Source organism: Stegastes partitus, unplaced genomic scaffold (genome assembly GCF_000690725.1).
Source record: "Stegastes partitus isolate 25-593 unplaced genomic scaffold, Stegastes_partitus-1.0.2 Scaffold611, whole genome shotgun sequence".
NCBI classification, from domain to species: domain Eukaryota; kingdom Metazoa; phylum Chordata; class Actinopteri; family Pomacentridae; genus Stegastes; species Stegastes partitus.
Genome location: NW_007578342.1, coordinates 229,613 through 243,111, shown reverse-complemented (window position 1 = coordinate 243,111; position 13,499 = coordinate 229,613). Strand labels below are relative to the sequence as shown.

The window sequence follows — 13,499 nt, the reverse complement described above, 5'->3', positions numbered from 1 at the left end:
GGCCCGGCGGTTTCAAACGACCCACAGGGACACCAAGTGGGTCACACGAGTTAACAAATGAAGCGTTCTCAGCCTAATAAATCCAGCATGTAAAGTGATATTGTTATTCAATGGTTAATGATTCAGCATTCTTCCTCGTTTACATCATTCATTTCAATTAGCTCGTTCATCATGTCATCTCAGCAAGTACATGTAGACCTTTTCGGCTGCCAAGATCTTTAAAAATTCAGCTTGGAGTTGATGCTATAATGAAGAACATTAGCAGAGATTGTGGGCTGTGGGTGATAAAGAAAGGGCAGACAAGGAGAAGCAGCAACTTTATGGCTCATTGATGGCGCTGGCCTGATCAAATGGGGCCATTCTTATCTCCAACATAATTTATGGTTTACCTTTGAAGCAGCCAACGAGACAAGCCCAACCCTGCATTCCATTTTACTGTTTCAGCAGCTAAAATGAATGTAACTGTTGTTAACTGATTTGAATAGAGACCAAGATTAGGTTCTCAATCACTCGACAATTTATTATTCATCGTGCAGGAACTCCCATCTGTTTTCATATGTTTACACTCGTAGTAGAAGGGAGTGTTTTAGCTATTCATGGTGTACTAAATGCACTGATAGGAGAAAATAAAGTCAACTTAGGCCAGAGCGATCAAACAGTAGCGATATCTACCAGAGACAGACACTGTCGCATTTCTTGACAGAATGTTCAGTAGTTTCACTTCAGACACAAAATGCAATAAAAACACTTGACGAAAGCGAAAGCTCAGTTGAAGTGCTCCCTCCCTGGATCACAATAATAATGTACATTAAAATTATTATTGGTGTACCTTAATAAATAGGCTGAAGTGGTTAAATTCAAAATATAGCCATTTTCTGCTGGCTTTTATTTATAAAAATAATCAATTATTGATTTTATCGTAATACATTTTCCATCTGTATTGCCCTGCCCAAAGTCAAATATGTATGTTTCTGCAGTCTTGGTCATCACAATCACACACTGCTCAAAGTTTTGTGGCCAACTAGTTAAAAAATATTACAAATGTAAACCCTTTCAGCATCTTCAGATCTGTCGTCTTACATCTTCTTCTGCTTATCTGTTTCTTCCTGCTGGAAAGCTTTTTTTTTGCTGTACACGGCATGCGTGTATTAGAGTTTGAACGAGAAAAATATGCTTTTGTTCATGCCTAAAGACGTCCACCATATTGGTTTGTGTGGTTTGGGGTGTGAAAAAAAAAAGTTTTCAAGCAATGAGCCTTTAAATATACAATTTTATGTGTGAGACAACCTCACACATGGAGCCACATCAAACTTTAACACACCACACACAGACTCTCAGGACATGCTGTGGCAGTTGTAACAGAGACAGAGAAAGCCACAGGGTTCCCAACAGACCGATAACTACAGTAAACACAACCGAGAAGGAAGATGCTGCTCTTTTCGTTTTCCTGCACAGACCACAACAGGTTTTCTTGACTCTGAAGGTCACAAACAGCTGCTAGCAAAATCTTGTATTTAGCCAAAATATTAACTTTACACTGATCAACCACAACATCAAAACCACATGTCTAAAATTATGTAGGTCCCACTTGTGCCGCCAAAACAGCTTTGATCCGTCATTGCATGGATACTGGACCTCTGGGGTTTCTGGGGACAATGGCAGTGGATCTTGTGGGTCCTGTGGGTTGACGGGTGGGGCCTTCATGAATCAGGTTTGGGCAAACCCATCCGTATTGATGCTCATTCGAACTGGGATTTGATGAGTCTGGAGGCCAGGTCAATATTTTGGGCTCTTCATTGTGTTAATCGTTACTAAGTTTTAGGGGTATGTGTGTCTGCTTGATCTAGAAGAAAGTTTAGGTGGGTGGTACATGTCAAAACAACAGTGTACTTCACCTATTAATGATTTAATGTTGTGGCTTATTGGTGTAAATTTGTTTCAATCACGGCATTTAAATTAATGTTACAAGAAAATTGAAAAGAGCACATGGCATTTAGAGAATCAGGGGTCTACATAAACCTGTGAATGTGAAGAAATGGAAGCAACAGAGCACAAAAGTAAAGCAGTGTGAACACAAAGTGTCCCTGTCTGCACAAGAAGACTTCACAGTTAATTTGGGATTATGCCAAAGCTATGAGATGAAAGCAAAGAATCAAGGTCTGTGCCACGAAAGAAAATTCAACAGTACTAACTAATGACCTCAGCAAAGCACAACACAGACATAAGAGATTCTCACACAACCTAACAGAATTTCTGGCAAGTTTTTATAAATGTATATTCCAGCAGTTTCAGTTTTACTCACAAGCAACATACCCAAGTGACGGGGTTTGCAGAAATTAGCATTTAGAAAAGCACCAAGGTTTATATTTGTGGGAATATGAATTAGAAATTAGCTGGACAGTTCACACTTTCAATCAAGCAGTGTGGGCTGAAGCTGCAGGTGCAACGCCAACAGGGGTAGGTTCAGGAAAAGTCTGGGCTGCATCAACCCAGTCAAAACAACCACAAAACCAAACTGTGCGCTTTTCTCCCTGCGACCTGTTGGCAGATTTTCCCCTCGGCGGCTCTTGAGGTGGTCTCCTTTGAAAAAAAAAAAATGTATCCCATTTATTTTGCATCACTTTTTTTTCCCTACTGTAGACTTTCCACTGGTGTTGCAACGCTTTGCCAGCGAATGCCACAGTTGGATTTTAGTGCATGTCAATGCTCCCATTTTATTGAAAAATAATAGATGTTGCCACCCACTGTAAGTCACCCTAATTACTTGAACATAACCTGGCAGGGCACCTCTAACCACTCTTCTTTGTTAGAACAGACTCCCTAAAAACAGATGGCACTTGGTGGATATTTTCTGCTCCAACAGCAGCATGGTTGTAACTTCTTTACCACTGGCACTGGCTGTGTGGGCAGCATTACACAGAGCCATAGGGGACCACACCTAGTCTGTCCCCTTATCCTTTCTGCAGTGTGTAAAAAGCAGACTCACGTCGGTGGAGGCCTACCTCAATCCCTCTGGCTATAAAGAACACCAACCAGGGAACCCTCCCATCCCCCTCTGCTCAGTCTCCACGAACCACAGACGATAGCCATAACACAGTACAACTCTCCACACCTCTTTCAGTGAGGATGATTCCAGCCAAAACAGCCACAGACAAAACACAAACCTACCTCTGCAGCTTCTGTCTCTCTCAACCTTGGTTTGATTCAAAAACCTCCACAAAGAGCTCCAAGGGTGAACAGAAACCATCTGCATTTTTGGATTTGTCAAGGCGGTTTCACTCAGAGGGATTACATGATAAATACTGAGCGCTGCAAAATATACAAAATATATTTGCGTTTTGGTGTAGCCTCTAGCAGTAAATACTGATAAAATCTCATCGGGGGGCAAGTTTACGCAAAAGAGATTCATAACTGTGTGAAAGAACAACACTTCAGCCGGAAACCCAGTATCCTGTCAGGTGTTACAGAGATACATGTCCTGCTGCAGAACTCTTCCTTATCTACTCAGTGAAGCGAGTCGCTGGTTCCACTTGACCTGCTCTGAGCTTTCATCTGCCCTGCTGGGGGTCAACTGTCACAGAGCCAACACAGATTCACTCAGTCATAAATACTCATAGATATGGAGCCAGCAGGCCGACTGACAAAGACATTTAAGATGATGAGTTGGAAGACAAAGTGACACTGTCTCTATTTCAGAAATGACAGTGCACAGACAAAGAGGAAGCCTGCACTTTGTCAAAGCCAGACCTGCATTTCTACTCACCGAGAGTAATTAAATGTAAAATTATTGCTCAAGTATACTGTAGGGCTCCACAAATGATGCCAAAATGACAATCATGGTTCATATCATCAATACTGAAGTCCGTGCATCCATTTCCTGCCACTTATCCAGAGTTGGGTCCTGGTGGCAGTAGGCTGAAGCGGTCTCACCCCCCAGGAATGTTTTCCAGTTTCTCCTGGGGGATCCCGAGGCGTTCCCAGGCCTGATGAGATATGTAATCCCTCTAGGGAGTTCTGGGTCTACCCCGGGGTCTCCTTCCAGCTGGACGAGCCTAGAATAAACCTTCAAAGGAAGGCGCCCAGGAGGCATTTTAATAACCCGAATCGCCTCAGCTGGTTCCTTTTTGACGCAAAGGAGCAGATCCTCTCTCTGGCTGTGTGAGCTCCTTGTCCCATCTTAGGCACCAGTTACTTTTATTGCACTCTTACATTTACGTAAATGAGGAGGGTCCTGATTTCCCTTCCATGTTGGGCTACATTCCTGCTAATGCACAAATCTTCGCATCAGAAATAAGGTTATCCTTCAACTGAATTCAGTGCATCTCCCAGCAGCAAAATATAAATAAGATTGTACCGGAAATGCGTCATTTGCTGCAACCTGCTTATCAACAGACAATGCAATTTGACAATTTTCCAGAAACGCTGCAAAAGCAGGCCAGAAATCAAACTTTAGGTAGATGCCAGCTGGGTAGCTGTGTACCGACAAACCTCTTGTCTCCACTCAAACAGGGGTGTGGTTTAAAAAGAGTGAAATAAGAACCTCAAATGTCAGATTTACCCAAGCTGAAAGCAAGTGATTACATCTATATGGGCTGCTTTCTGTGGAGTTTCATCTGAGCAGAGCAACCATTTTTAATGTCAATATCACAGTCAAAATCATGTTAATTTAATTACAGGAAGCCAAAATTGTGATTTACATAACTCTGCAGCCTGAGGTACACATAAGTGTTAATACACCAGATTTTCTGTCACTTCTGCAGAGGAAAAACTGCCAATTTATCTAATTTATTAGGCTTAAAACTGTAAGGGGAGAAAATACAACAATTGGTGACGTGCTCTTCTTTTTGTTAGAGTGTTTTTATTGTTCCCTGTGTCACATGTAGGTACTGTGGCATCACTTCAAGCAATTTTTACTGCAACAACAGCATCGGACAATAAAAAAAAAAAGATCACGTTTTATTAAATATCGACATAAATGTCAGGTTTTGGTGTCGGCTTTTAAATCAGAACAGAAGCTTCTATCTAAACTGAACACTTCATACAGATGTCCAACAATCATGCAGAGAGAAATCCATCATTGACGAGACAGAGAGAACAATATCTCCGCCGTCAGTAGCCTCAATAGGCCATAATACAGTCCAGCCCCAAGATGCTTTCCAATTAGAGTAACGGCTGCAACGCTCATTTAATCTCCACCGGAAAAAGTTTTTCTTTATTGTTATTGCTTTTCCACCTGCATGTGCATCCCACAGCTGCATTTTACAAGTTCAAGCGCAGTCTATGGATGCTGGTAAAAAAATCAACTGGGAACTGTGGGAGATCACTAATTGCAGTAGGAGCAGAGAAGTGTGTGCAAAAAATGGAAATTACCACAGTTTATCAAAACTTACTACTGTAGTGCAACATTACAAATGGATGACTCCTAATGGTTTCACTGTACATGAGAATAAATTATGCTTTTAACACTGGAGCCGCTACGTAACAACAAAAGTCAGGGTTTTTCCTGCCCAGAGGAAATTTTGCTGCCCTCCAAAGAATTTGTATCTAGCACCAAAGAAAACTCACCAGCACCAACATGCTAAATATTCAGCTGTTTTTGTTCATTTTGAAATCTGTTTTGTTAATTGTGGTTTCATTTACTCATGCATAATGGATTTATTAATTAATTTTTCAATAGATGGCAAGAAATAACAAGAAAATGCACAGTTTTCTGTGAGATAAGGTAGCACAGAGTCAAGGCTTTCACTGTTGTGTGTAGTCACCCTATAAAGACCCATTCTCAGTCAGGAAAAACCCTGATAGTGCCTTTAGGCAAAGCATTTAAAACCTCAAAGTGTGCTTGTTGAGATACTTGTTAAAATGTCTTGTGAAATGTGTAAAATATATAGGCTTTGTAGCTCAGTGACAAATGGATTCAGGTTGTTTCCTCTCATGCAAAGTCTACTTATAGATATCAGAGGGAAAACAGTTAGTTAATGTCTAAATAATTTTGTTTACCAGACACTAACAGGATACCCAGGGGAAACATGGTAAAATCAAAAAACCTTGATAAATAAAATGTAATACAATCTAAAATAAAAAATGCAGATGAGAAACTGTACTTCCATTGCCTGTACAAACATGTCACTTCACTCTAGCCTTTATGTTTGTAATTTTTTTTTTTAGATATCCATAATCACAAAATCATAAAGTGTTTTTCTACATTTTTAAAACCTAAATAAAGCTGCAGGCACTAGTGTCTCTCACCGCTCATCTCCCTGACTGACTATGAGGCTTTCCTGTGCACGAGGCCTCTGTGTTTGTTTGGCCAGCATGTCCCGGCTCGAGAAGCCTGTTGTCTATTCTCTAAGCTTTGTATGGGTCACCAAAGCCACTGTGCATACACACTTCCAGGAAAAGAGGCCCGCTGTAACATCGAGAGATCATCACAGCAGCGCTGACCTGGGCCGCCACTTCACAGCACACCAGAGATATGCTGACGTCACTCTGCTGTAGTTTTTCCAGGGTCTGCTTGCCCAGGCTTGGCTCAGCGGTAATCAGGAATGTGATCAGGTCAACCTTTGAGTCGACCTGATCAGTCACAGTCAGCACATAATGGGAGGAAAACTGGGGAAAAGGTGCATCCCGTGAGGAACACAAGCATTTAGGGTTTTTTGGGGGGTTGTGACATGTCAAAAGATCCTGTTATGATTAATTACCTGATGTAGAGAGCTGTTTGTGTCCTGATCTGACGGTCAGATGTGAGACTCATGATCTGATTTTAGAAAGGCCATTTTAAAAATGTATATACACACTTGCTTTTGTAAAACACAAGGGCTTGCACACAAATAATACTAACATTAGACCTTCATATTATGCATCTGACCCACACACTATAAGGCACAGCGACCAATCAGCACAGAGCACAGGTGACAAAGCACAAATAATGGGTAGTAATCCATTCTTTCTCCACACTGCAGCCGACCTGCAGCACATGACCCTACAGCATCTCCACTAAATCCCACAGGGACAGGGTGTCCTAAAACTCAGGCTGTACAGCCACGTCGCTGTACGTCAGTTGCCAGCACCTCTTCTCAAACTTTCCCTGAGACAAACAACTTGGCCTCGACTTGTAGTGTAATTGTGCTGTCTCTGCTGCTGGTGCCAACAGTATAATTCAGTATAATGGTGAGACAGTAACACAACAGAGTCCTTCCCAAAGGAAACTAACGGCATCATTTTTTAACAAAATGAGCCTGTGGCTCATTAGCTTTGGTCTAACCAGTGTTATTAGAGCTGTTTGAATCTGCATAAAGACGTCTAGCTGCTCTTCCTGTAATTACAACGGGCTGAGTCACCTGCCCACAACCAAATGGTCTTCCTCAAGGGCAATTTGGTCTCACTGGTAAAAGTCAAACACTCACTTTGTTGTGACCACATCAATGTCAGGTAGAGCCGCACAGTGACAGACATATGGGCACACACGCGCATGCACACACACACATTTTCACTCACAAACACATAAATACACTCGCAGTCATAAACAGCAGGGCTCCATGCCCTTAGCAGACTTAACACCAGCTAATTGCTCATGTATGGCTCCTTTCACTCCACACATGCTCCCACACACACACACACATATACAGAGAGCAACAAAGCATGCTGGCTTGCTGGTCCTGGCTGTCTACAGCTGTGACGTCTCACATGTGGCGCGTTGTTGATATAAGGAGTAACACAAGCGGAAAATTGGAGCTGGTGCTGGTGGGGCCAGACTTCAGACTTCCTGATAGGAAGAGAGTCGAGCTTGACCCATATATAGACCCACATATATATATATATGATCAGGGCTCCCAAGTGGTTCCTTTAATATTAGCATGGGCTTCCTTACAAAAAACTTTTGTTGACAACCTAAAATCACCGACATCATGTCACCACTGAAGCTGCGCAGCTTCATGTCACGTTATGACTCATAAATTATTTCAATCCCTAGAAACTCAAGGAAGTTGATATGAATCACACTACAAACGCTAAGAAACAGGAACCACTGACAACTTACAAACCAAGTTGGCTTTCCCTTAAAAGCTGAGCCGTCACACCAACAAGAGTCCTTTAAACCGGTTGCAAGTTTATCGACACAACCAAACCAAAAAGTAATTTACAAAAAGGCGGCCGTCCTCTGCTGCATGGCACATGGTTAACGCAACACAACTCTTAAAACTAAACGGAAGTGCAACATAACTTTGGAAGTCATTAGGGGAGACTACATTGTTCAGATGTCTGAAGTAGGTCGCCTGTTTGCTCTAAAAATGACACTTATGCATATTCACTGTCTCATAAAATTTAATTTTCCAACACTGTCCTACACTTACAGACTTTCATTTAAGGGTTTATGACCCAAAGAAAAACGTTCTGGGTGTAAATCAGGGATGTTGAATAGCTTAGCGTCTGTTGAGCATTTTTTCCCCGCTACAGTCAGAATCAAAAGGTTGTTTCATGGGTCATTTCAAATAACTCGATTTCCTTCCTATAAGACACTACATTTACACACACATATAGCTACAGAGACGATAATCCACTGTGAAAAATGATGCTTTTGTTTGGCTTATCCAAATGTTTTGTGATATAAAAAGTTATCTCAGTCATCAAAGGGATCGAAAAGTCGTATTTCTAATTATGATGTTGTGTTGTGGTGAGGCATTCCCCTCTTAAACATCTATTATGGGTTCTGGATTTCTGCCTGGCCAAGATTACCGCAGAGCACTTCTGACTAAACTGAGTTTAAGAGCACCTAAATGCACAATGGAGGAGAAATCATAACCTAAGTGTGGAAAATCATAATCATTTCAATGAAACCAAAAAATGTCCCAGAAAAATGGGTGGAATTTGAAATAGCAGGGCCTGAGATTTCTGAGTAAACTGTTTAAATTCCTAGTAAAGCTGTTAACAGTATTGGATCCACTTGGCTCCGATTCTTGCAGGTTTACTTACAGAGTGTCTTATAGGAAGCTAGTGACACATTAAACTTTGTAAATTAGGAGATGAGAACATACGTCTATGCTGATTTATTCTTAAAATCTCAAGCAACATGTCAACTAACTGCTCTGGGAAACCACAACCTAATTCCCAGACTCACTGATCATAGCGAGGGCTGAGCAGTTAAACGAAATATGATCAACAAGTCCAATATCCAAACTTCAGGAGCTGCAATTTATGTCACAATATTCTCTTATAAATGAAGCATCGTGGTGCTACAGAGATGACACGGCCTATAAATCACAATCTGCACACGTAAGGGAACATGCCTGGGTGGTGGAGACGCCAGTACACATCACTTTATCGTTTTTTGTTCTGTGGAAAACAAATGAAAAAAAATTGCCGTTCACACTAAAATTGTGACTCATATTGCAATTGCGCTAATGGTTTTTCTTTTACATATCACTCATCCTTAGTGACATGTAAGTTCCTAATCCAATCATGTGGTGACTTTCTACCTTTCTCTTCAGGCTTTCGTGAGCGTGGGTTGGCCTCAGCCTAAAATAATCAAAACATCCAGCACCGAGCTTGTGGTCTGCTCACCAGTTGTTGCATGTGGTATTAATGGAGTGTGTAATTAAATTCAAACTTTTGTTGTATGCCGATTTATGCTTAGAATCTCCAGCAGGATGTTAACCAGGAGAGTTAAACTATCTCAACTAACCACCACCTCAGCTATTTCCAACCCGATTGTGTGGCAACTTTCTACCTCTTTCTTTAGGCTTTTGTGTAGCGATAAGTGGAAATGTGGGTTGGTGTTAGCTTGAAATAATAAACAACATCCAACACCAAGTTTGTGGTTTGCCCTAACAGACTTACATTTATAAAGAAGGGACACAAAGGCTGGATAAGCTACACATTTAACTGGATTTACACTGTTCTAGATCCTTGATTATACACTCCGGCCTCACTTCTCCGGCTTCAAACACATTTAATTTCATATTTCACTCAATTTTCCCAGCATTTCTCTGTCAACGTTTCCCTCTATGGTGTATTTCCTGCAAAATAATGTAAATAAAACCACTTTTACCCTCTTTGCATGCTTTTTATCTTTTCACAGCTATACTATGGGTGCATTACCATAAAGACAGTGGCACTAAATAAAACACTCATCAGAGATTTATGCATAGAACCGCATGCAGGATGTGAACCAGAGAGAGTAAAACTGTCTCGGCTAACCACAGAGTCAAAAAGGTGTAAATAAATCTGTTTAAGCGAGGAAAGAACAAGAAGACCATACTCGAAACCACCTCAGTTATTTAAGCTTCCAATCCAATCATGTAGTGACTTTCCACCTTTCTTTTCAGGCTTTGATGTAGTGATAAGAGGAACTCTGGGTTGGCGTCAGTTATAGAACGTCAAAATATCCAACCCTAAGTTTGTGGTTTTCTCTGTGTCACTTCCTTATGAATGCAAGTCTGTCAAAAGCTGTATAAGCTACACGTTTAACTGGATTTACACTGGCCTAGATCCTCGATTATTCACACCAGCCTCTCTTTAGCCCACTTTACTCCATTTTCTCAGCACTACTTTGTTGGAGCATCCTTCTGTAGTGACCTAACTGCAAAATAATGCCAATAAATGCACTTCTCTGCCTGTTTTTCTTTAGTTTGGGGGCCACAAATGCACTATAAGCGAAGTTGTGGCACTTAAAATCACTTAACAGATGTAGCAGAAAGTGGGAAATTAAGTTTGAAGTTGTATTATTTTACCATATTTAGACCTTTTTGCAGTGGGGGGCACCAACAGCATGCCAGAGGTGCTGGTCTGCACCTTGGCCCTGACCCTGACTCCTCAGCAGCGCTCCGGGAAATGAGGCTAACTCACCGTAACTCCAGCAGCAGCTCCGCTTTGAAGCCACACATCGTGAAAAATAAAAGTTTTCAAAACAGCATTTGCGGCCGAGTTTTGTAACGTGGCCGGGAAACAACACGACCCCGAGTGGGACCGAGTTTCTGGGGCTGCTTGAAACAACAACAGGAGCCTCGGACGGATCCTGCTCTAAGCGCCATAATTTTGTCACACTTTCCCCTGGAGTTTGTTAGCGTGCTAGGCAGCTAGCCGCCGAAGCTAGTCGCGGTTGTTTTCATGTGAAGAACCGCAGAAGAAGAAAAAAAACAGAATTAATTCGGCGTGTCCGCGTACTCACCCGTGTCCGCCGGGGTTTTCATCTTTGTTGCCGTCTTCGGTGCTCCGCTTCGGTCACTTTTCCCGTCGACTCGTAACTTTAGACGGTAGTTAGCTAGCTTTTAGCCGCCGAGCGAGCTAGCGACACCCCACTCCTTCCTCCGGTGTTGTTCTCAGCAGCGGCTCGTTGGAAACAACCTGCCCCGGTTTTAGGAGTTCAAAAGCGGCCGCTAACTTCGCTCGGAGTTAGTTTAGTTTGGTTATCGTGTCACAAACTTTTTTTTTTCTTTTCCTTCCTGCGGTGTTTGTATTTTTCGTTAAACTTGCTGCTGGGAAAAGTTGCCCCGAAGCCTGTTGAGGGGGGAAATCCAGGCGGCCGGGTCTGAATGGCGCAGGTCAAAGTTTGGAGGAGTCGCGCTGCCGTTGGTCGGTGCCGGAGCGACGGAATGCGACGAGTCTACACGGTCGTCCGGCGCGTTGTAACGGTGTCGCACGGTCGATTCCTCCAGCACGTCTTCGTCCTCATCTTCTTCCTTTTTTTTTCTTCTTCTTCTTCTTCTTCTTCTTTCGCCGACAGTCACAACAACAACAGCAGCAGCAGCGGCGCCGCACAAAGGAACCGAACTGGGTTCTTTCTCCGTCCCTGCTCCGTCTCCGGCTCGCACTTTTTCTTTTTCCACTCACTCAGTCACTTCGTGTTCTCTCGGCCCCCCTCTTCCTCCGCCGGGGTGTCGTGTTTCGCTCTCCTCCTGCCACACGGGGCCGCCCACGCTGACCCACGGAGGGAGGGAGGGAGGGAGGAACCGAACGCCCACTGCTCCACAAAGATCGTCTATGTAGCTGTGTGTAGGATTAACTTCGCCTCCTGCAGCCCAGCTTTCACAGCTTATTTTTTTATTATTTTATAAACTTGCTATTATGTAATGTCATCTATTTTTTATAGTCTGATTTATTTTTGCATTTTTTATTTATCATATTCCCTTTTTATCCTTTCACGATTTACTTATTTACATAATTATTATGACACATTCTGTGAATAATTAATATTCTGGACTTCACCAGAAAAAAATTCTACATTTAGGAAAACTTACACCACACAGATATTTTTCTACTTCCTTAGAAAAAAAAAATCTGTGCAGTATTTATACTTCACTATGTCTATATTTCCACTCATGAAAGAATCTATGCAAAACCACTGGCATGTGCAACACTGTTTTCTACACTTGTGTATATTTTGGTTTATTTTTATTTTATTTTATTTTTTTTGTACATTTCCTAAATGTTTGCACTATCTGTGCTGCTGTAACCTCGCACATTTCCCCACTTTTGGATTAATAAAGGCTCATCTTAGCTTATTGTTTTATTTATTAAGTATTGGAGCTAGTTTTTGCAGCTCTGTTAGAACTTGTTTGGTTTTATTGGATCCAGCAGCACCCACCAGACCTGTTTCTTTGCAGTTTAACAATCTTTTTTTTTTTTTGGATTATGTCACTGAGCAATAAATTGCTTTACAAAACCAAAGACACTTGGTTTTATGTTCTTCTCTTCTTCCGAGCAGAGCTGTGATGTAACATTATTGCTGTTATTATTACTTCTGGTCTTATCTTTATGGTTTTACCGTCAGTCTTCTTTTATTCCACTTGTTCTTTTCCCTCACTTGTACACGGAATTATTGGTTCTTTTAATATTTTATCTGGTGTTGTTGTATTGATTCACCGTGTTTAACTCTTTTTCTACACTCTTGAATTCATTCATGCAGGCGAACCTGTTCAAAGGCTGTTAAGTCAAGAGAAAGTTTAATCCTAAAGCTCTGACTTCCTGTTTCTGAAAAATTCAACCACAACTCCTGTTTGCATTCTTTAAATTAGAATAAAATGGTGTTTCAGAACTCACAGCACCAAAACAAACACAAAAAACATCCTCTACAACAGGGGTGTCCAATCCTGGTCCTCGAGGGCCACAATCCTGCATGTTTTAGATATGTCCCTCTTCCAACACACCTGATTCAAATGATCAGCTCATCATCAAGCTCTGCAGAAGCCTGATAACGATCCTGATCATTTGAATCAGGTGTGCTGGAAGAAGGAAACATCTAAAACATGCAGGATTGTGGCCCTCCAGGACCAGGATTGGACACCCCTGCTCTAAAATCAATATATCAACTCAAGGTCCTGACTTAAAGCCCTTTACTGGAACTTTCAACCACATATCAGCAGATAAAGTGAGTTAATTTGGATTGTTCAACGGTCTTCCTGAGTAGCTTTTAATTTATTTATGTATTGTTATCATTATTGCTTTAGGTATGTACTGTTTCATTAGATATGCATGCCAATGGGACACACTTAAGATAAGATAAAAAC

At 41.7% G+C, this 13,499-nt stretch overlaps 1 protein-coding gene across 2 annotated transcripts in view; it reads right to left on the bottom strand.

Moving 5' to 3' along the window:
* erf (Ets2 repressor factor) overlaps nucleotides 1–11,893 on the bottom strand; it is a 46,903-nt gene extending 35,010 nt beyond the window's left edge. For both annotated transcript variants that reach the window (XM_008289375.1, XM_008289376.1), the window contains exon 1: nucleotides 11,162–11,893. In XM_008289375.1, coding sequence (XP_008287597.1) covers nucleotides 11,162–11,183 — 22 coding nt within the window. In that variant the 5' untranslated portion in view covers nucleotides 11,184–11,893. The remainder of the gene's footprint in view (nucleotides 1–11,161) is intronic.
* Nucleotides 11,894–13,499: the final 1,606 nt, after the last annotated feature.